This window comes from Rutidosis leptorrhynchoides, chromosome 3 (assembly GCF_046630445.1).
Source record: "Rutidosis leptorrhynchoides isolate AG116_Rl617_1_P2 chromosome 3, CSIRO_AGI_Rlap_v1, whole genome shotgun sequence".
Classification (NCBI taxonomy): Eukaryota; Viridiplantae; Streptophyta; class Magnoliopsida; order Asterales; family Asteraceae; genus Rutidosis; species Rutidosis leptorrhynchoides.
In genome coordinates this window covers 608,248,667-608,272,361 of record NC_092335.1, presented here as the reverse complement: position 1 = coordinate 608,272,361, position 23,695 = coordinate 608,248,667, and the positions used below count along the sequence as shown (strand labels likewise).

At 35.4% G+C, this 23,695-nt stretch overlaps 1 protein-coding gene across 1 annotated transcript; it reads left to right on the top strand.

Annotated features, from left to right (window-relative positions):
- Window positions 1-6,620: 6,620 nt before the first annotated feature.
- On the top strand, window positions 6,621-7,163 carry LOC139902233 (uncharacterized). Its single transcript, XM_071884878.1, has one exon. The coding sequence runs from the start codon at window positions 6,621-6,623 to the stop codon at window positions 7,161-7,163; it is 543 nt and encodes a 180-aa protein (XP_071740979.1).
- Window positions 7,164-23,695: the final 16,532 nt, after the last annotated feature.

Here is a 23,695-nt window from a genome sequence, read left to right as displayed (position 1 = left end):
TAGTATAAGTCTTGATAATTGAACGAATTTATAGTTTATCAAACTCAAAATATTATTTATTTCAGGAGCTATATTATATTTGAATTATCATGGCAATCGAAAATATTTTATTATTTCACATAGCTTTCCAATACTTGTAAAATCAGATTATAGTGTTTATAAAGCTTTAAAACATGATAAGACAGTCAACTTTGACAATTGTTCAATAAGACGAGACGTGCTTTATATAGAAATTCATTTACACGATTAGTAATATTTAAAAATCCAATTTATTAATCTCATAGACAAGTTGTTTAAATATTAATTTACAATTTCAAACACAATTTCAATTAATGTCAAACATAATTCAGTTGTCCATATCTTTTAATCCGTTCATCGAATTCACGCGATTTCTGAATGAAAAGTTAATAATTTTTCGCCAGCTTTCCAAAAACATGCATATCATATACTTTATATCAGTAGCATATGTATCAAATTCGTGATTCATCATAAACTATCTAACTACAAAATTAAAGCATACAAGCATGCATAAACATATATACTCGAGCACTAGACATGGATACACTATTAATATATAAAAGATAAGATATGAATGCTCACATATCAATATTGTGATTCAATATTGTAGGAAAATACGTAGACGCATCGGAGATGATAAACACTAGTTTGACTCACGATCATAACACCCAAGCAATACCCATAACCTCCATAGCTATAACCCATAATTTCCTTAGTTCTGTCCCGCTCGAAAACCCATTTTGAAATCACTCAAACATCACTCCGTCGTAGTATTTTATGTATAATACTAATAATACTACTACTAATAATAAGATTAATAATAATATTAATCTTTAATAATAATAATAATAATAATAATAATAATAATAATAATAATAATAATAATAATAATAATAATATATGTATATATGTTTATGCGAAAGAAGGAGTGAATGAATTCAGAAAACAGCTCGAATTCAATTTATAAGCAATTCAGCCCACCTACCCCCCCTCATGTGATCGCATGAGGATTGTGTGGAGATCTCATGCGATCGCATGAGACACAAATCCAGCTCACATTTGCAAAGTCTATGGCTATCGACATATTACATATATATTATTTAATATATATTATATTTAATCTTTAGAATTAATTAGATATTATATTATATTCTCGTGCATAGTTGATTTGTAATTTTTTCACCGATGAATTGTACGTTGACGCTCGACTTACGTACCAGTTCCGGTTTTTCGAACGTCCTTTCGTACACTTAGAAAACTTATACTTTACGTTTCGTGACACGTACCTTTATCAATAATTAGACTTATTTCACCAATAATTATACTAATTAAAATGTAACTTATACTTTTGAGTGTTATGGTCATTTGCTTCCTAAATATCATCGTCCTAATATATATAAATGCTCGAGGAAGATAGATGATGAAAATGGGATCCCATTGTTGTACTTTAGGTAATATGGGTGATAAAGAAACACTTTAGGATTTTTAAACCATTTTTATTTTACATCATTATTAAGCCAGTCCAACCAAGTTGTTAGTACACAGTTGTGTGCTAGAATCAATTAATTATCATTAGCAGCCTAAGCCTTTAGAATTAAAACCAAAGAAAAAACCAATTTTCTATTCCTACCCTTATTTTTGGTTATTAATGTCAAATTTAATCTTACTTTATCTTATTTAGATTTAGTAACATTAGGTGAAAACGCAACTCATTTGTGCTGAGACATAATTGGTTTAAATTAGAATTTGCAATCATACATGGCTATCATACCATAGTATGTGTGGCTTTTCGATTAGTTTGACTCGGAGTGCTTTCCTAGGTTCCACATTGGATTTCACGATTTACTTATTAGTATGAAGGTGCATAATAATAATGATTGCCACCAATGCAACACTTGTAGAGTTTACTCTTCCCTAGGCAAAGGTCGAAAGGAGGTCTTTATATCACAAGCTATGACAATGATATTTATCACACCCAACACCCATCATCTACATCCTATATATCTATATATCATTGCCACCGTCACCACACATTCACCGTTACATCATAAATGTTTCAAATATGTCACACATTTTGCGCTATCATATAAGAAGAGAGGAGGAAGTTGAAGGAGACGAATTCAAGAAAAAAAATTTAAGAACAGAGAGTAGAAGAAGAGTATGCCAAAAATTGTGAAACGAGTGCCTTATAAAGCATGGACCACTGAGGCATAGAATTTGTTCTCATTGAAGTGTAAAGTCAAAAGCAAAGTGAAGACTTCTCATGACCTCACAAATATATCCATACCTTTCATGTGATGCCTTGCATAAATGGTCAATGTAACCAACATCTGTTTCATCCAGCTTGTGGTATAGGGTATTTCTAATTAGACTTAGGGGGTTCATTGGTGTCGTGACTTAAAATATATGCACTCAATACTAATGTAGACAAGGGCATGAGTTTGGCTAGTTGAGAAGTTAAGGACGATAAAAACACAAACATATGTATGATTCTAGTTATGATTGACATTCCAATTTTAAATTTGTAACTATATTATCTTTGATAATATTGTTAATTTATCTTCGTACGAATGAGGGTCACGTTAAAATTTTAAACCATATAAAGTTTGATTGATTCGACATTCGTAACCATTTTACACAAATTTTTATCCGAGTATTGACCAACCCGATAAACCCAAACGGATGTAATATAAACCATTTTGTGTTTCTTTTGACATGTTACCTAGGTACGTTTGTATTTATTGTTTAATGGTTAAATGTTGATTGTGAAAAAATTTTGTGGAGAATCTTTTCTTAAATCTAGTTTTAAGCGTTGATTCATTTGATGATTGAAAAATGATTGAGGATGATAATTTTATGAATAGTGTTTGGAATTTAAAGTTAAGGAATATGTCTAGGAGGAAAAGCTTTGTACTTTATGTATTGGAAGTAATTGTAATTACTTGAGGTTTGAGAGATTGACCCGAATTGTCTTTACATCTCAATTGTTTTTTTTTTTTTTTTTTTTTTTTTTTTTTTTTTTTTTTGCAAAAAGTTGTTTGAGTTGTTAAAAGAAGATCACTGAGGTGTTGTTATTCTTGTGGTTAAAAATAGATTTCCTTGAGGACAAGCAAAAGCCAAGGGTGGTGGATTTGATCGGTCATTATTTGACACGATCATTTGTGCTTAGAAGCAATAAATTTGTCCTTGTTTAGATGGAAAACAAGTTACTTTGATATAGTTTCGTGTATTTCAGGTTTATGGAGAAAAGAAAATAAAAGATGCTAAAAATGATGAAAAAGTTGTCTCATGCGCGCTGTTACAGTTTGGCCATAACTTGAGCATACGACCTCCGATCGAGGTGATTCAAAATCCCAGACGTCCGTATTTCAGAGGGCTACAACTTTGATTTTTATGAGTTGACGTAATTTACGACACCCTTGGCGTAAATTACGCCACAACTTGAACAAGACATGTGAAAAGTGCACTTTGCAGCGTAAAATTACGCCCGGATTTCACATGGTGACGTAATTTATGCTAGATCAGGTGTAAATTACGTCAGTGCAATTTTACTGCACCCGGATGTTGAGAGATTTTGCTTTGGAAACAAGTTTCTCATCTCCTATATAAAAGGAACCTAGAATATGAATGAAACACTTTTTCCATCAGTTTTTGAGCTACAAAACATAACCCTAACATTAAAATTCATCTCTTTTCTAGAATAAAAGTAGAGTTCTTCATGCTTCATCAACAAATCATCAAGATTATCATCAGCAGCATGTATGGATAAGTCTTTTTACTTTATTCCTTCCATTGAACAATTGTGTATTTATGATTTCATTCAAGTATTATTGTGATTCATAAGTTGTATTGAAAATATCTTTTATTTTATGAATTGTTCAAGTTATCGTTTAATGTAAATTTATTAAATTTCATTATTGTAAGACTTATTATTATGAATTAATAGTTTGTTCTAAACCCATTTAGTGTTAATTTAGTTAAGGATAAAGACAAGCTATATAATTTACATGAAGGTGCCCAAGATAGTGTTTTTTGATAAATTGAAGAACTTATGTCTATGTAAGTTACATGAAAACTTGATAAAGCTTAATACTTGTTTGAATGAATTGTACCAATTGGGATTTGGAAGGGATATAGCTTTTATTCCATTAATAACAACATTGTGTTTTTGATATCCTGTTCATGCTCTTTGCTTAAACCTCATAAGTTTAAGTCTTTTTCATTTAAAGTCATCTAATTAGTGTTAATTTAGTTCCAATTGCAAAATCAACTCTAAGAATTGCTTGCTTTTGACCACAATCTCCCTTGGAACGAATCTTACTTACCCTGGCTAGTTTAGAATATTTAATTAATTTTTGACTGGTACTCGACGCCCATCAGTCCCTGTCAGAAAATGAAATAAATTTGGGCTTATTTTCGTGCGGGCCTTTGTTTTCTGACAGGCCTATTTTTGTACATCAAGCCATTTTCGTACACAAGCTTGAGTGGCCTATTTTTGGACGTTTAATGGACTTAGTAAAATTCCATTTTTCGATAGCCAATTAAGATTGGGCCAATCCATGATCCGGAAACAATTATTTGATGTCCGATAATGATAATTTGCAAATGTTCATGTACGTACGAAAATTTAATCTGGTAATTGATCTTTATGCAAAAATCATCAACTGCAACTTCATCATCCATGTCCGAAAATCAAAAAAGTTGTTGTCAAAAAATGTTCAATTGAATATGTTATCTTCTCTCTGAAAGTTTCTATATCTGCATATGTTCATCTCTATGAACATCAAAATCATCAACATCTAAAATCAAGACTCAATACTGATTGCATTAGCTTTCTGCATTAGCCGATTGCAAGTTTTTGTGAAGAATCTGAAGTAGAAACATCTTTAAATTCCAAAAATCAGGGATGAACAGCTATGGTGGTCACAATGAACATAAAAATTAATTTCATGATTTTTTCCATTTTAGGGTATGAATTCTTCATAAAAGTTACTTGAAATCAACTTCCTGATGCTCGACACATGTTTTTAACATATGAAACGCAGAGATTCACTTCAATTGATTTGTTGATCGAAGAGTTTTGAAGTTTGACTTTGAGATCTAAAAATCTATGTTGCTTTTCAATCTGATTTGAAGCATTACATAGCAGAAACAAGCCACAAGGATTCCAAAACTATGCTCAATTCAAACTTTGATGGAGTAGGTTGCTCAAAACTACTAAATCTTCATTTTTCGGATAAAACGTAGAACACGAGCTCAAACACTTTGAATTTGTTGCTGTAAATCTGATGTAGAGGATGACGAAGTTTAGATTAGCATATAGAACTTATTTTTGATCTTGATTTCTACCGAATAAATCCAAATGATGATTACGAATTTTGAAGTTTGAATATGATGATGAATAGTATTTTAATTTGATTTTGAACTTTAGATTTCTGAATTTCTGGTCTAGATATTGAAATGATAATAATCAAAAAGTGTTTTTAATTTGTTGTTTTAATATGTGATGTGAAATTTGATGTTTTGGTAATCGTTGTCAGAAAATGCGATTTTCACACGTTTTCGATTTTCGGGCAGATGTGTTTTCGGATAAGTTTTGGTTTACGGGAGAATGAAATTTTTTTAAGTTTCTGGAAATTGTTGGTTGAAGGTATGAAGATCATCATGAAGATATGATGATCTTCATGATGAAGGTTTGAAGATATGAAGGTTTTGGTGTTGAAGGTTTAAAGGTGTATGGTGAACATTCATCGTATTCATATGGACCGCCATATGTTTCGTTGTATGGTCGGCTCTGACATCAATTATTAAGACCCAATACTCGTGAATACGATGAATGTGAACAATAACCACAAGAATACTAGAGAGCATTAGTCAAATAGTCAACTATATTCCACGATTCTCTTGTACACAATGAAGTTTGGTGGCTATTGTTAGTGAGTATCAGAGGCCTAGTGTCCTATATATAGCCCTCGTCTATTGGAAACCTTCCACACAATACTTGATTCATAATCGGCTCATTCTCGAGTACCCAACAAAATGAAATTAGGTAGGGTAGATGGCTTTAAACATGTTCAGCAAAAGTGATTGATCAAAATACCATAATGTGCAAGTCACGTGATAGGGGTTAACTATCAGATATAGACGTCCGTTAGGTACAGATACCAAGCGCATAACAAGAACAAACATTATAGGCATCCAAGTAAAAAAAATAACCTAAGGCCCATCCATCAAATATGCGCCAAACATGAGACCAACCGCGTAATTTTGTTTAATTAAAGAGATAGAACTTAGAAATCTGGGGGGACCTTAATGGACATATAGCAACGATTTCAGACGAATATACGGGGGACCATGGGGGCTTTGGGTACGGAGTTCAAAATGAAGAAGGACACTCTATTCTCGAAATCGCCGTTGTGCACGATTTGGTTGTTGAAAATTCTTTTTTCAGGACGACGGAAGCCCAACTAGCAACTTTCCACAGCGGGGGCCATAATACCCAGATTGATTATTTTCTGCTTCGCAAAGGGAACCTTAGGGCTTGCGGAGACTGTAGTTTCATGAATACCTGGACATTTTCCATCCAACACAGATAATTGGTAATGGACTTGGTCTTGCAGAGGCGTGTTACTAGGAGCGTGAGACCCATGCAACCTAGGATCCTATGGAAGAATCTGAATGAAGTGAAATCCGAAACTTTTAAAGCTTCGGTATTAGAAAGAGTTGAGGCAGGAGTGGATACTGTTACTCATGATGACGCTGACCAGATGTGGAATAGTCCGGCATCTACTATTAGAGATGTAGCCAAGGTAGCCTTAGGTGTGGCAGTGGGGCCATCGAGAGGACATAAGTCTAGTAGAGAATCTTGGTGGATTAATGACGAGGTTCAAACCAAAGTCGCGCTTAAGCAACTGAGGTTTAGGGAGCTCATTACTTTCCGGGAGGGGACACGTGATGATAGAACTAAGGCAGAAGAGAGATATAGAGAAGCCAAAAGGGAAGCTAAGAAGGCTGTTTCACGTGTAAAAGATAAGGCGTACGAAGATTTATATAAGAAACTAGACTCTAAAGAAGGAGCAAATGATATCTACATGATTGCAAAAGCTAGGGAGCGCAAGAGGAGGGATATAGATAACATCATGTGACACCGCTATTTTTTTTTTATACGTGACGGAAGCATAATATTAATTAATTACGATATCAACATTTGTACAAACCGATGTCACGTGTCATTAAAACAATTTACATATTAATAGGAAGAGACGTAAATACTTTCTGTTTTCAAAGGTACACGGTTCATATTCTAAAAGACCACATCAGAGTTAACCCTGTCAAACATAACATCATCATGCCCGTCTTCTCCCAAAAGCACTATCTACAAAAGCTAACAACCTGCAGGGAGGAGATGGAGGGGAATTAGCACGAAGCTAAGTGAGTACGACTAACTACAGGCCATAGTATACATAAGTGTTATACTAATCATGTCACTTAGTCTAACACACAAACATCACCCAAGTGCCGTCTACAGAGACTCTGGCGGCTCGGCCAAACCATTAACCACCAGCTGATCGGACTGGGGCTTACTAGAAGTTCCTCCACCACCGTATGTATATACATAATCCACACGCGATGAACGCGTCATTCACATATATATACACCACGGCTGTCTAGGCCACCACATGAGGAACCTAACCCGCAGGTTGATCTCTCCTACCGAGGCCACCACACAATAGGGACGCACTGGGCTCCAGCAGACAAGCATCAACCAACATGCAGTCATCACAATGTACCAACTATCCACAACAATAAGTATATCTAACAAGCATGGCAGTCATAATATAACATGCTACTATATACTATATACTCCAGTTAGTCCCACTCACCGATTACCAGCAAACGAGAAGGTGTTCAGCTATCTAATCACTGAACCTTCTCTTTCTCCTTTTCTCCTAAGAAATACATATACACGAGTTAGTTTATGTCCATAAACACCAAATAACACAATACAGAAAATTTTGTCAGAAAACTATCCGCTAAAAATTTTCTCCTTAACACTTATGCACTTTCAAAATTTACATCATAAACATCAAAATACAAACGGGCAGCATAACGGCTAAAAATCAACACTTAGGTAAAATATTCTGCCCTGGATACTCAGTCAGTCGACTGACACTGACAGTCGGTCGACTGTCTACACAATCGGTCGACTGTCTACACAATCGGTCGACTGACCTTCTCAGTCGGTCGACTCACTTGGTATTACATCAATCGGCCAAATGTAAATCTCAGTCGGTCGGTTGTCTTCGTTAATTGGCCGGTTCAACCCTCAGTCGGTCGACTGTCGACCGACAGTCGGCCGACTGTGTTCATCTTCATCAGAAACTGAACAAAGGCTACGGACTTCAAGCTAAATTCACCAAATCTTGATCTAGAGCTCGTTTTTGACACCAAAACTTGCCACAACTCAATTACTACATGTTATAGACTATAAACCCATAAAGTTTTGACCATAACAACATCAAATCCATGGATTTTGACACAAAATCAAGCTTTTTACAAAACTTACACAAAACTATGAATTTAACCATGAATTGAACACAAAAACACATGTTTCTTACCTTGTTAGAATCAGTAGACAACAAGGAACAAGATTCCAAGATCAATTTGAGCTCAAGAACAAGTTTTGATGATTAGGGTTTCAAAGGAGAAAGAATTAGGTACGGGGTATTATTTTGGGACGGATCTGGAAAGTGCAAGAAATGCACTGCACAAGTCATCAAAAGTGGGTTATAATCCCACACTGTGTGACACACGGGTATTTATCAGTTATCTGATATCTTTCGTACATCATTTGGTAACCCAAACGAAGTCCAAATTAAATAAACAAACCTGTTCTGTGACCCTTGTCACAAACTGGTCCTAACCACATTATTATTTAATAATAAATATTAAATAAAAATAAAAGCACATAGTAACACAATACTAACTTAAGGGCACATTAGTAATCTTACATCTAGGCCCGAATGAGGATGTTACACATCAAGTATATCAAAGATGAAGTCGGTCTAACCATAGTGAAGGAAGACAAAATTAGGAAAATATAGGAAGGGTATTTCTCATCTCTTTTCGTTGGTGGAAGACCTGGGCGCCAAGAGGATTCGCGGGATTTAGATATAGGGCAATTCCAGAACAAAAATTTCTGTAGGAGGATTAGTCAGGATGAAGTAAGATCGGCACTATGAAAGATGGGCGCTAACAAAGCTGTTGGACCAGACCAGATTCCAATAGAGGTGTGGCGGTGCCTTGGCGAGGATGGTGTTAGGTGGTTGACGTGTCTTTTCAATAAGAAGCTTAGAAGTTATTAAATGCCTACGGAATGGAGACTCGGCGAGATTATCCCTATCTACAAAAATAAAGAGGTTGCCCAAATATGCGGTAATTATAGAGGCATAAAATTACTTAGCCATACTATGAAGCTTTGGGAGAGAGTGATTGAGACTAGATTTCGACGTGAAACTAGAGTTTTGGAAAACAAATTTGGTTTTATGCCGGGGCGCTCTTCGATGGAGGCAATTCATATTATAAGAAGCGTGATGGAGAAGTATAGAGAAATGCAAAAGAGCCTAGAGATGGTCTTCTTGGACTTAGAAAATGCCTATGATTGTGTACTTCGAAAGTTAATATGGAAGACCCTTAATGTTAGAGGTATCCCAAGTAGATATATTAGAGCTATTATGGATATGTACGAAGGGGCAAAGTCCTGCGTTCGGATGCCGGTGGGAAACAAAGAGTATTTCCCAATAGAAGTAGGCCTACCCTAGATAAACTTATCTACTCTCTCATACCCAAAAACGCCGACAGCATCATCAATATTACAAATTCGTCCACCTAACACCACCAATCATCCACCACCGGCGACTGCTGCTTACCGCGCCTCATCATCTCTTTTTTTGGTAAACGACCACGCTTCTTTTACATCTCTGATAGATCTGCCTTTTTGAATGCTTTTATCTTCGAATCGCTAATACATGCTCCGAAATGTTGTAAGCATAATTTGAAATGTCCCGTTCTTATTGATTAAAAACGTTCCATATTAATTGATTTCGTTGCGAGGTTTTGACCTCTATATGAGACATTTTTCAAAGACTGCATTCATTTTTAAAACAAACCATAACCTTTATTTCATAGATAAAGGTTTTAAAAAGCTTTACGTAGATTATCAAATAATGATAATCTAAAATATCCTGTTTACACACGACCATTACATAATGGTTTACAATACAAATATGTTACAACAAAATAAGTTTCTTGAATGCAGTTTTTACACAATATCATACAAGCATGGACTCCAAATCTCGTCCTTATTTAAGTATGCGACAGCGGAAGCTCTTAATAATCACCTGAGAATAAACATGCTTAAAACATCAACAAAAATGTTGGTGAGTTATAGGTTTAACCTATATATATCAAATCATAATAATAGACCACAAGATTTCATATTTCAATACACATCCCATACATAGAGATAAAAATCATTCATATGGTGAATACCTGGTAACCGACATTAACAAGATGCATATATAAGAATATCCCCATCATTCCGGGACACCCTTCGGATATGATATAAATTTCGAAGTACTAAAGCATCCGGTACTTTGGATGGAGTTTGTTAGGCCCAATAGATCTATCTTTAGGATTCGCGTCAATTAGGGTGTCTGTTCCCTAATTCTTAGATTACCAGACTTAATAAAAAGGGGCATATTCGATTTCGATAATTCAACCATAGAATGTAGTTTCACGTAAGTGTGTCTATTTTGTAAATCATTTATAAAATCTGCATGTATTCTCATCCCAAAAATATTAGATTTTAAAAGTGGGACTATAACTCACTTTCACAGATTTTTACTTCATCGGGAAGTATGACTTGGCCACTGGTTGATTCACGAACCTATAACAATATATACATATATATCAAAGTATGTTCAAAATATACTTACAACACTTTTAATATATTTTGATGTTTTAAGTTTATTAAGTCAGATGTCCTCGTTAGTAACCTACAACTAGTTGTCCACAGTTAGATGTACAGAAATAAATCGATAAATATTATCTTGAATCAATCCACGACCCAGTGTATACGTATCTCAGTATTGATCACAACTCAAACTATATATATTTTGGAATCAACCTCAACCCTGTATAGCTAACTCCAACATTCACATATAGAGTGTCTATGGTTGTTCCGAAATATATATAGATGTGTCGACATGATAGGTCGAAACATTATATACTTGTCTATGGTATCTCAAGATTACATAATATATAATACAAGTTGATTAAGTTATGGTTGGAATAGATTTGTTACCAATTTTCACGTAGCTAAAATGAGAAAAATTATCCAATCTTGTTTTACCCATAACATCTTCATTTTAAATCCGTTTTGAGTGAATCAAATTGCTATGGTTTCATATTGAACTCTATTTTATGAATCTAAACAGAAAAAGTATAGGTTTATAGTCGGAAAAATAAGTTACAAGTCGTTTTTGTAAAGGTAGTCATTTCAGTCGAAAGAACGACGTCTAGATGACCATTTTAGAAAACATACTTCCACTTTGAGTTTAACCATAATTTTTGGATATAGTTTCATGTTCATAATAAAAATCATTTTCTCAGAATAACAACTTTTATATCAAAGTTTATCATAGTTTTTAATTAACTAACCCAAAACAGCCCGCGGTGTTACTACGACGGCGTAAATCCGGTTTTACTGTGTTTTTCGTGTTTCCAGGTTTTAAATCATTAAGTTAGCATATCATATAGATATAGAATATGTGTTTAGTTGATTTTAAAAGTCAAGTTAGAAGGATTAACTTTTGTTGCGAACAAGTTTAGAATTAACTAAACTATGTTCTAGTGATTACAAGTTTAAACCTTCGAATAAGATAGCTTTATATGTATGAATCGAATGATGTTATGAATATCATTACTACCTTAAGTTCCTTGGATAAACCTACTGGAAAAGAGAAAAATGGATCTAGCTTCAACGGATCCTTGGATGGCTCGAAGTTCTTGAAGCAGTATCATGACACGAAAACAAGTTCAAGTAAGATCATCACTTGAAATAAGATTGTTATAGTTATAGAAATTGAACCAAAGTTTGAATATGATTATTACCTTGTATTAGAATGATAACCTACTGTAAGAAACAAAGATTTCTTGAGGTTGGATGATCACCTTACAAGATTGGAAGTGAGCTAGCAAACTTGAAAGTATTCTTGATTTTATGTAACTAGATCTTGTAGAATATATGAAGAACACTTAGAACTTGAAGATAGAACTTGAGAGAGATCAATTAGATGAAGAAAATTGAAGAATGAAAGTGTTTGTAGGTGTTTTTGGTCGTTGGTGTATGGATTAGATATAAAGGATATGTAATTTTGTTTTCATGTAAATAAATCATGAATGATTACTCATATTTTTGTAATTTTATGAGATATTTCATGCTAGTTGCCAAATGATGGTTCCCACATGTGTTAGGTGACTCACATGGGCTGCTAAGAGCTGATCATTGGAGTGTATATACCAATAGTACATACATCTAAAAGCTGTGTATTGTACGAGTACGAATACGGGTGCATACGAGTAGAATTGTTGATGAAACTGAACGAGGATGTAATTGTAAGAATTTTTGTTAAGTAGAAGTATTTTGATAAGTGTATTGAAGTCTTTCAAAAGTGTATAAATACATATTAAAACACTACATGTATATACATTTTAACTGAGTCGTTAAGTCATCGTTAGTCGTTACATGTAAGTGTTGTTTTGAAACCTTTAGGTTAACGATCTTGTTTAATGTTGTTAACCCAGTGTTTATAATATCAAATGAGATTTTAAATTATTATATTATCATGATATTATCATGTATGAATATCTCTTAATATGATATATATACATTAAATGTCTTTACAACGATAATCGTTACATATATGTCTCGTTTAAAAATCATTAAGTTAGTAGTCTTGTTTTTACATATGTAGTTCATTGTTAATATACTTAATGATATGTTTACTTATCATAGTATCATGTTAACTATATATATATCCATATATATGTCATCATATAGTTTTTACAAGTTTTAACGTTCGTGAATCACCGGTCAACGTGGGTGGTCAATTGTCTATATGAAACATATTTCAATTAATCAAGTCTTAACAAGTTTGATTGCTTAACATGTTGGAAACATTTAATCATGTAAATATCAATCTCAATTAATATATATAAACATGGAAAAGTTCGGGTCACTACAGTACCTACCCGTTAAATAAATTTCGTCCCGAAATTTTAAGCTGTTGAAGGTGTTGACGAATCTTCTAGAAATAGATGCGGGTATTTCTTCTTCATCTGATCTTCACGCTCCGAGGTGAACTCGGGTCCTCTACGAGCATTCCATCGAACCTTAACAATTGGTATCTTGTTTTGCTTAAGTCTTTTAACCTCACGATCCATTATTTCGACGGGTTCTTCGATGAATTGAAGTTTTTCGTTGATTTGGATTTCATCTAATGGAATAGTGAGATCTTATTTAGCAAAACATTTCTTCAAATTTGAGACGTGGAAATTGTTATGTACAGCCGCGAGTTGTTGAGGTAACTCAAGTCGGTAAGCTACTGGTCCGACACGATCAATAATCTTGAATGGTCCAATATACCTTGGATTTAATTTCCCTCGTTTACCAAATTGAACAACGCCTTTCCAAGGTGCAACTTTAAGCATGACCATCTCTCCAATTTCAAATTCTATATCTTTTCTTTTAAGGTCAGCGTAGCTCTTTTGTCGACTTTGGGCGGTTTTCAACCGTTGTTGAATTTGGATGATCTTCTCGGTAGTTTCTTGTATAATCTCCGGACTCGTAATCTGTCTATCCCCTACTTCACTCCAACAAATTGGAGACCTGCACTTTCTACCATAAAGTGCTTCAAACGGCGCCATCTCAATGCTTGAATGGTAGCTGTTGTTGTAGGAAAATTCTGCTAACGGTAGATGTCGATCCCAACTGTTTTCGAAATCAATAACACATGCTCGTAGCATGTCTTCAAGCATTTGTATTGTCCTTTCGCTCTGCCCATCAGTTTGTGGATGATAGGTAGTACTCATGTCTAGACGAGTTCCTAATTCTTGATGTAATGTCTGCCAGAATCTTGAAATAAATCTGCCATCCCTATCAGAGATAATAGAGATTGGTATTCCATGTCTGGAGACGACTTCCTTCAAATACAGTCGTGCTAACTTCTCCATCTTGTCATCTTCTCTTATTGGCAGGAAGTGTGCTGATTTGGTGAGACGATCAACTATTACCCAAATAGTATCAAAAACACTTGCAGTCCTTGGCAATTTAGTGATGAAATCCATGGTAATGTTTTCCCATTTCCATTCCATGATTTCGGGTTGTTGAAGTAGACCTGATGGTTTCTGATGCTCAGCTTTGACCTTAGAACACGTCAAACATTCTCCTACGTATTTAGCAACATCCGCTTTCATACCCGGCCATCAAAAATGTTTCTTGAGATCCTTGTACATCTTCCCCGTTCCAGGATGTATTGAGTATCTGGTTTTATGAGCTTCTCTAAGTACCATTTCTCTCATATCTCCAAATTTTGGTACCCAAATCCTTTCAGCCCTATACCGGGTTCCGTCTTCCCGAATATTAAGATGCTTCTCCGATCCTTTGGGTATTTCATTCTTTAAATTTCCTTTTTTTAAAACTCCTTGTTGCGCCTCCTTTATTTGAGTAGTAAGGTTATTATGAATCATTATATTCATAGATTTTACTCGAATGGGTTCTCTGTCCTTCCTGCTCAAGGCATCGGCTACCACATTTGCCTTCCCCGGGTGGTAACGAATCTCAAAGTCGTAATTATTCAATAATTCAATCCACCTACGCTGCCTCATATTCAGTTGTTTCTGATTAAATATGTGTTGAAGACTTTTGTGGTCGGTATATATAATACTTTTGACCCCATATAAGTAGTGCCTCCAAATCTTTAATGCAAAAACAACCGCGCCTAATTCCAAATCATGCGTCGTATAATTTTGTTCGTGAATCTTCAATTGTCTAGACGCATAAGCAATCACCTTCGTTCGTTGCATTAATACACAACCGAGACCTTGCTTTGATGCGTCACAATAAATCACAAAATCATTATTCCCTTCAGGCAATGACAATATAGGTGCCGTAGTTAGCTTTTTCTTCAATAACTGAAACGCTTTCTCTTGTTCATCATTCCATTCAAATTTCTTCACTTTATGCGTTAATGCAGTCAAGGGTTTTGCAATTCTGGAAAATTCTTGGATGAACCTTCTGTAGTAACCAGCTAGTCCTAAAAACTGGCGTATCTGTTTCGGAGTTTTCGGGATTTCCCACTTTTCAACAGTTTCTATCTTTGCCGGATCCACCTTAATACCTTCTTTGTTCACTATGTAACCGAGGAATTGAACTTCTTCCAACCAAAATGCACACTTTGAAAACTTAGCATACAATTCTTCCTTCCTCAATACTTCTAACACCTTTCTCAAATGTTCACCGTGTTCTTGGTCATTCTTTGAGTAAATAAGTATGTCATCAATGAAAACAATGACAAACTTGTCAAGGTATGGTCCACACACTCGGTTCATAAGGTCCATGAACACAGCTGGTGCATTAGTTAAACCAAACGGCATGACCATAAACTCGTAATGACCGTAACGTGTTCTGAAAGAAGTCTTTAGAATATCATCTTCTTTCACCCGCATTTGATGATACCCGGAATGTAAGTCAATCTTTGAATAAACAGACGAGCCTTGTAGTTGATCAAATAAGTCGTCGATTCTCAGTAGTGGGTAGCGGTTCTTGATGGTAAGTTTATTCAACTCTCGGTAGTCGATACACAACCTGAATGTACCATCTTTCTTCTTGACAAACAAAACAGGAGCTCCCCACTGTGATGTGCTTGGTCGAATGAAACCACGCTCTAAAAGTTCTTGTAATTGGCTTTGCAGTTCTTTCATCTCGCTGGGTGCGAGTCTGTAAGGAGCACGAGCTATTGGTGCAGCTCCTGGTACAAGATCTATTTGAAATTCAACGGATCGATGTGGGGGTAATCCCGGTAATTCTTTCGGAAATACATCGGGAAATTCTTTTGCAATGGGAACATCATTGATGCTCTTTTCTTCAGTTTGTACTTTCTCGACGTGTGCTAGAACAGCATAGCAACCTTTTCTTATTAGTTTTTGTGCCTTCAAATTACTAATAAGATGTAGCTTCGTGTTGCCCTTTTCTCCGTACACCATTAAGGGTTTTCCTTTTTCTCGTATAATGCGAATTGCATTTTTGTAACAAACGATCTCTGCTTTCACTTCTTTCAACCAGTCCATACCGATTATCACATCAAAACTCCCTAACTCTACTGGTATCAAATCAATCTTAAATGTTTCGCTAACCAGTTTAATTTCTCGATTCCGACATATATTATCTGCTGAAATTAATTTACCATTTGCTAATTCGAGTAAAAATTTACTATCCAAAGGCGTCAATGGACAACTTAATTTAGCACAAAAATCTCTACTCATATAGCTTCTATCCGCACCTGAATCAAATAAAACGTAAGCAGATTTATTGTCAATAAGAAACGTACCCGTAACAAGCTCCGGGTCTTCCTGTGCCTCTGCCGCATTAATATTGAAAACTCTTCCGCGGCCTTGTCCATTCGTGTTCTCCTGGTTCGGGCAATTTCTAATAATGTGGCCCGGTTTTCCACATTTATAACAAACTACATTGGCATAACTTGCTCCGACACTACTTGCTCCGCCATTACTCGTTCCGACACCATTTGTTTCTTTCGTTCTATTAACCCCTGGTCCGTAGACCTCGCCGCGCTATGACCATTTCTTTTACACTTGTTGCAAAATTTGGTGCAGAACCCCGAGTGATACTTTTCACACCTTTGGCATAGCTGCTTCTGATTGTTGTTGTTGTTGCGGTTATTATTGTTGTTGGGATGATTGTTGTAGTTGCTGTTGTTGTTGTTGTTGTTGTTGGGCCGTTTGTTGTAGTTGCGATTGATGTTGCGATTGTTGGGATAATTGTTGCGATTATTGTTGTAATTGCTGTTGTTGTTGTATTGGTGATTCTTATCACCGTTTTCCTCCCACTTTCTTTTAACTTGCTTCACATTGGCCTCTTCAGCAGTCTGTTCTTTAATTCTTTCTTTAATCTGGTTCACTAGTTTGTGAGCCATTCTACATGCCTGTTGTATGGAGGCGGGCTCGTGTGAACTTATATCTTCTTGGATTCTTTCAGGTAATCCTTTCACAAACGCGTCGATCTTCTCTTCCTCATCTTCGAATGCTCCCGGACACAATAGGCACAATTCTGTGAATCGTCTTTCATACGTGGTAATATCAAATCCTTGGGTTCGTAACCCTCTAAGTTCTGTCTTGAGCTTATTGACCTCGGTTCTGGGACGGTACTTCTCGTTCATCAAGTGCTTGAATGCTGACCACGGTAGTGCGTACGCATCGTCTTGTTCCACTTGCTCTAGATAGGTATTCCACCATGTTAACGCAGAACCTTTGAAGGTATGCGTAGCGTACTTCACTTTGTCCTCTTCAGTACACTTACTTATGGCAAACACCGATTCGACCTTCTCGGTCCACCGTTTCAATCCGATCGGTCCTTCGGTTCCATCAAATTCCAAAGGTTTGCAGGCAGTGAATTCTTTGTAGGTGCATCCTACACGATTTCTTGTACTGCTAGATCAAAGGTTATTGTTGGTATGTAGCGCAGCCTATACTGCGGCTATGTTTGAAGCTAGAAAAGTACGGAATTCCTCTTCATTCATATTCACGGTGTGTCGAATAGTCGGTGCCATTTCCTTCAAAATAGTCAAATGGAACAAGTTAATCATACAGAATATTAAGAGTAGTTAATAGTATTTCGTAGCATAATATGAACTCATTTATAAAAGCTTTTTCTTCATATTAGCGTTTTCTAAGTTTAAATTCGGGTAGTACCTACCCGTTAAGTTCATACTTAGTAGCTAATATACAATTCAACTACTACAATTCTATATGAAAAACTGATTATAATAATATTTCGCGTTCAAACTTTTACAAAATATTTTACAAACTTACAATACCGCTTATTTTACATATAGCATGAAATATAGCACACAATAAATTTGATACAAGATGGTTGTGAAGATAATTCTAGCTAGTACACAAGTCGTTCAGCAAAGGCAATAAAGACATGTAATTCATACGTCCAGAAACAAGTCATGCATTCTGGATTTACTAGGATTACTTCCCATCCTTGGTCTTGTGAAACATAACCGTTATGGCCGTTGATAAGACAGCGTGTTGTAACGTCGTCAAAGGGACGAGGGTTACGTAATGTCCAACAGTCCCGTAACAATCTAAAAACCTCATTTCGTACCCCAATTACCGACTCCGTCACTTGTGGAAACGTTTTGTTTAATAGTTGTAGCCCGATGTTCTTGTTCTCACTTTGGTGAGAAGCGAACATTACTAATCCGTAAGCATAACATGCTTCTTTATGTTGCATGTTAGCCGCTTTTTCTAAATCACGAAGTCCAATATTCGGATATATTGAGTCAAACTAATTTCTTAACCCATTACGTAAAATAGCATTTGGGTTCCCCGCAATATATGCGTAAAAGTAAACACATCGTAACTTATGGATTTCCCAATGTGATATCCCCCATCTTTCGAACGAAAGCCTTTTATAAACCAAGGCATTCTTGGAACGTTCTTCGAATGTCTTACAAACTGATCTCGCCTTAAATAGTTGTGCCGAAGAATTCTGACCGACTCTAGATAAGATTTCATCAATCATGTCTCCGGGTAGGTCTCTTAAAATATTGGGTTGTCTATCCATTTTATGTTTTTATACTGTAAAATAGACAAAAGTTGGATTCATAAAAAAAAATACTTATTAATACAAGCAATTTTTACATATATCATAAAGCATAAGCACACTATATTACATATATTACACCACACGAATACAACTATCTTATTCCGACTCGCTTGTTTCTTCTTCTTCGGTTTTGGTTCGTTTTGCCAAGTTTCTAGGGATATATGATGTTCCCCTAATACGAGCCGTCGTTTTCCACATTGGTTTAGAAAAACTTGGTGGTTTAGAGGTTCCTGGGTCATTGTTACAACTTAAGGACTTCAGGGGTTGAAGATACATATAAAGTTCATCGGGGTTGGAATTAGATTTCTCTATTTTTATGCCCTTTCCCTTATTATTTTCTTTTGCCTTTTTAAATTCAGTTGGGGTAATTTCTATAACATCATCGGAATTCTCGTCGGAATCCGATTCATCGGAGAATTGGTAATCCTCCCAATATTTTGCTTCCTTGGCGGAAACACCATTGACCATAATTAACCTTGGTCGGTTGGTTGAGGATTTTCTTTTACTTAACCGTTTTATTATTTTCCCCACCGGTTCTATTTCTTCATCCGGTTCCGATTCTTCTTCCGGTTCCAATTCTTCTTCCGGTTCCGACTCTTCTTCCGGTTCCTCTTCGGGAACTTGTGAATCAGTCCACGAATCATTCCAATTTACATTTGACTCTTCATTATTATTAGGTGAGTCAATGGGACTTGTTCTAGAGGTAGACATCTATCACATAATATCAAACACGTTAAGAGATTAATATATCACATAATATTCACATGTTAAAAATATATAGTTTCCAACAATATTTGTTAAGCAATCATTTTTCAAGTAAACACGGTCGAAGTCCAGACTCACTAATGCATCCTAACAAACTCGATAAGACACACTAATGCAAAATTCTGGTTCTCTAAGACCAACGCTCGGATACCAACTGAAATGTCCCGTTCTTATTGATTAAAAACGTTCCATATTAATTGATTTCGTTGCGAGGTTTTGACCTCTATATGAGACATTTTTCAAAGACTGCATTCATTTTTAAAACAAACCATAACCTTTATTTCATAGATAAAGGTTTTAAAAAGCTTTACGTAGATTATCAAATAATGATAATCTAAAATATCCTGTTTACACACGACCATTACATAATGGTTTACAATACAAATATGTTACAACAAAATAAGTTTCTTGAATGCAGTTTTTACACAATATCATACAAGCATGGACTCCAAATCTCATTCTTATTTAAGTATGCGACAGCGGAAGCTCTTAATAATCACCTGAAAATAAACATGCTTAAAACGTCAACAAAAATGTTAGTGAGTTATAGGTTTAACCTATATATATCAAATCATAATAATAGACCACAAGATTTCATATTTCAATACACGTCCCATACATAGAGATAAAAATCATTCATATGGTGAACACCTGGTAACCGACATTAACAATATGCATATATAAGAATATCCCCATCATTCCGGGACACCCTTCGGATATGATATAAATTTCGAAGTACTAAAGCATCCGGTACTTTGGATGGGGTTTGTTAGGCCCAATAGATCTATCTTTAGGATTCGCGTCAATTAGGGTGTCTGTTCCCTAATTCTTAGATTACCAGACTTAATAAAAAGGGGCATATTCGATTTTGATAATTCAACCATAGAATGTAGTTTCACGTACTTGTGTCTATTTTGTAAATCATTTATAAAACCTGCATGTATTCTCATCCCAAAAATATTAGATTTTAAAAGTGGGACTATAACTCACTTTCACAGATTTTTACTTCGTCGGAAAGTAAGACTTGGCCACTGGTTGATTCACGAACCTATAACAATATATACATATATATCAAAGTATGTTCAAAATATACTTACAGCACTTTTAATATATTTTGATGTTTTAAGTTTATTAAGTCAGCTGTCCTCGTTAGTAACCTACTGTAACATCCCGCATTTTTTCGTTAAATTATTTTAACGCCCGTCTTTTTCTTTTTAAATAATACCCTTCGTATCTAGATTCGTATCCTTTGTTATGTAACATTTTAAATATTCTCGTTGTTGGAAGATAACGTCTCCCGTACTCTCGTGTAATTTAAAATATTCGATCGGTTAAATCCCGCACCCGCTTCTAAACTCGAGGGACTAAAATTGACACGGGGCAAACTAGTTGACTAGGTTAACTAGTCCACCCCAATCACCACCATTCAACCATCTCCCTCTCTCTCTCTTTCTCTCTAGCAAGAACACACACACAAACCCCAACTTCATAAAATCATCATCTAAATTCGATCTAGGAGGCTTACAACAAAACAAATTACATTTTCGTGATCCTCTCTTCATTCTCTACGATTTGATACTAACTTCATCTCGTTTGGGTAACATTTCTAAAACTCTAGATTTCTCTAAATTCGTGTTTTTGATTTGAAATGGTGTTAGTTAGTGTCTATGGCTCGTGTCTAGCATGAATATATGATTTACTTGCTCGATTTGTTGTTTTAAGTAACTAGTTTGAACATTTGAAATGGGTTTGCTTAATCTTGCATTTTGGAAGATTAAATGTTGTTTGATTGTTAAAGTTCATGTTTTAATTGTGTTACTAGTATCACTAGCTTCGTTTTGATGCGTAGGTTGATAAAGAAAACTTCAAAAACCCGATTATTGATTTTTGTGAATTTTGGTTAGGGTTTGTTAGACTTTGAAATGAACTTTTGATGCGTTGAATGCTTGTTAATGTTGTTAGTAAGTGTTTAGATGCAATGTATGCTTAATTACCTTCGAAACGGCATATCGTATGTGTAAATTGGATTCCCGAATCATAAAATACGTTTTACGAACTTGAAACTTTGAAAATAAACCTTTCTTGATCAATTGACGAGATTTCGGCTATTGTAAATGATGTTATTGTTGGACCATAAGTGCTTAGTTGTATTCCTCGTCAAAATACCTTTCCAACGATATATGATAGGCATTATAAGTGTTTGCGGGTCAAGAGTTGGGTTGGAAAAGGTTTTGGTTCGTGCATACTTTGAAAAACTGACCAGAATTCTCTGCCCAGATGGTGGCGCGGCGCGCCCCATCCCCGCGCGGCGCGCGGATTGGCCTGGTCAGATTCTGACCACTTTGTCACATTTCACGTGAAATGTTTGACTAGCTACCGACCTCCGATTCACACGAAACTTGTTCTAATATACTTGTATATAAATAATTAGCATAGAAAAATAGTCCGGGACCCGACCCGAACATGTTGACTTTTTCGTTGACTTTGACCCGACCAAGTTTGACTTTTTGTCAAACTTAACCAATTAATTATGCAATCTTCCTAACATGCTTTTATACTTGTATCTTGCATGAAACTTGACAATTTGCTTCACATGCTATATTAATCGAGTCGTATTGAGCCATAGGACTAATTGAACATCTTTGACCGTTTTGTGTTTACCGTTATTGATATAACCTATATGTTTAGGTCAAGACTAGCTTTGTCTTTGCACGCGTTTACTTGTCGAAGTACTTTATTAACTCTTGCACTCAAGGTGAGATCATAGTCCCACTTTTTCAATCACTTTTATTCTTTACATCGTGGGCTGAGAAACACATACATTTCATACTTATTTACTTTTCATGCTTTTACATTGTGAACAAATACGAATACAAAGATGCATACGAGTTTGAACAAAAGTCCTCAATCCAATTATCATTAGTTCCACTTGCAGGGTGTAAGTGTAAGCGTGTAATTATGTTGTGTGGCCATACGGGTTTAACAAACCCTCATTCAGACGGTTCGCTACCGTTAGTGAATGAAATATAATTTCAACAATGTATAGTGTAAGTTCTAACACTAAATTCAAAATTCAGAGGGAAGATTCGGTTAAGCCTTGATAATTGGGTGCTCGTGATACAAATACTATTTTGGAATGTGAATGATTCTGGTTGAGCAATTCTTAAAGAACCTTGTGGTTCAATACAATTTACTTACTAAACCTATGATTTCACCAACGTTTTTCGTTGACAGATTTCTATGTTTTTCTCAGGTCTTGCACGATATGTGATACATGCTTCCGCTCATTATTTGATACTTGCTTTGGATGTCGAGTATACATGCTTTTCATGGAGCGTCTTTTGACTTTACTTTAAACCGTGTCGCCTAGATTTCAATCGTACTTATAACGTTGTAACTTAACTTTTGGTTGAACAATTCTTGTAAACTTTGAAACAATCTTTATTTTGAAATGAAGGCGACATATTTTGGTCAAACGTTATCTTAAAGACTTATAATCAGGTAATGGGACCCACGTAGCCGACGCCGTCACTTGACGATTTGTCGGGGTCGCTACAAGTGGTATCAGAGCTTTGGTTGTAGGGATTTAGAGTTCATTTGTGTCCACCCCGAGTCATAGGGTACATGGGTGAATCTAGACTACAACCGGCATATAGACTGAAGTAGGAATTACTTGACTATTTGTGCATTTATACTCGAACTCTTCTATCATATCTAACTCGTATTCGATCTTGATCTTACGTTGATAAATTTTGTTGACGCGCCACCTTGACTTTATGAAGTAATGTTAAATGCACATGAGAATCAGGGTAATATAATTTCCGGGATTATATTACGGTGATTCATATGGACATTCCGACATTATGACATAAAGAATTTAAGGCAAGTCAAGGAAAATTTTCTCTACATCATCATTCCATATCATGATTAGTATTATTG

Excerpts from the sequence above, each read along its gene's own strand:
- LOC139902233 (XM_071884878.1), top strand. The coding sequence starts at position 6,621 with ATGGACTTGGTCTTGCAGAGGCGTGTTACTAGGAGCGTGAGACCCATG.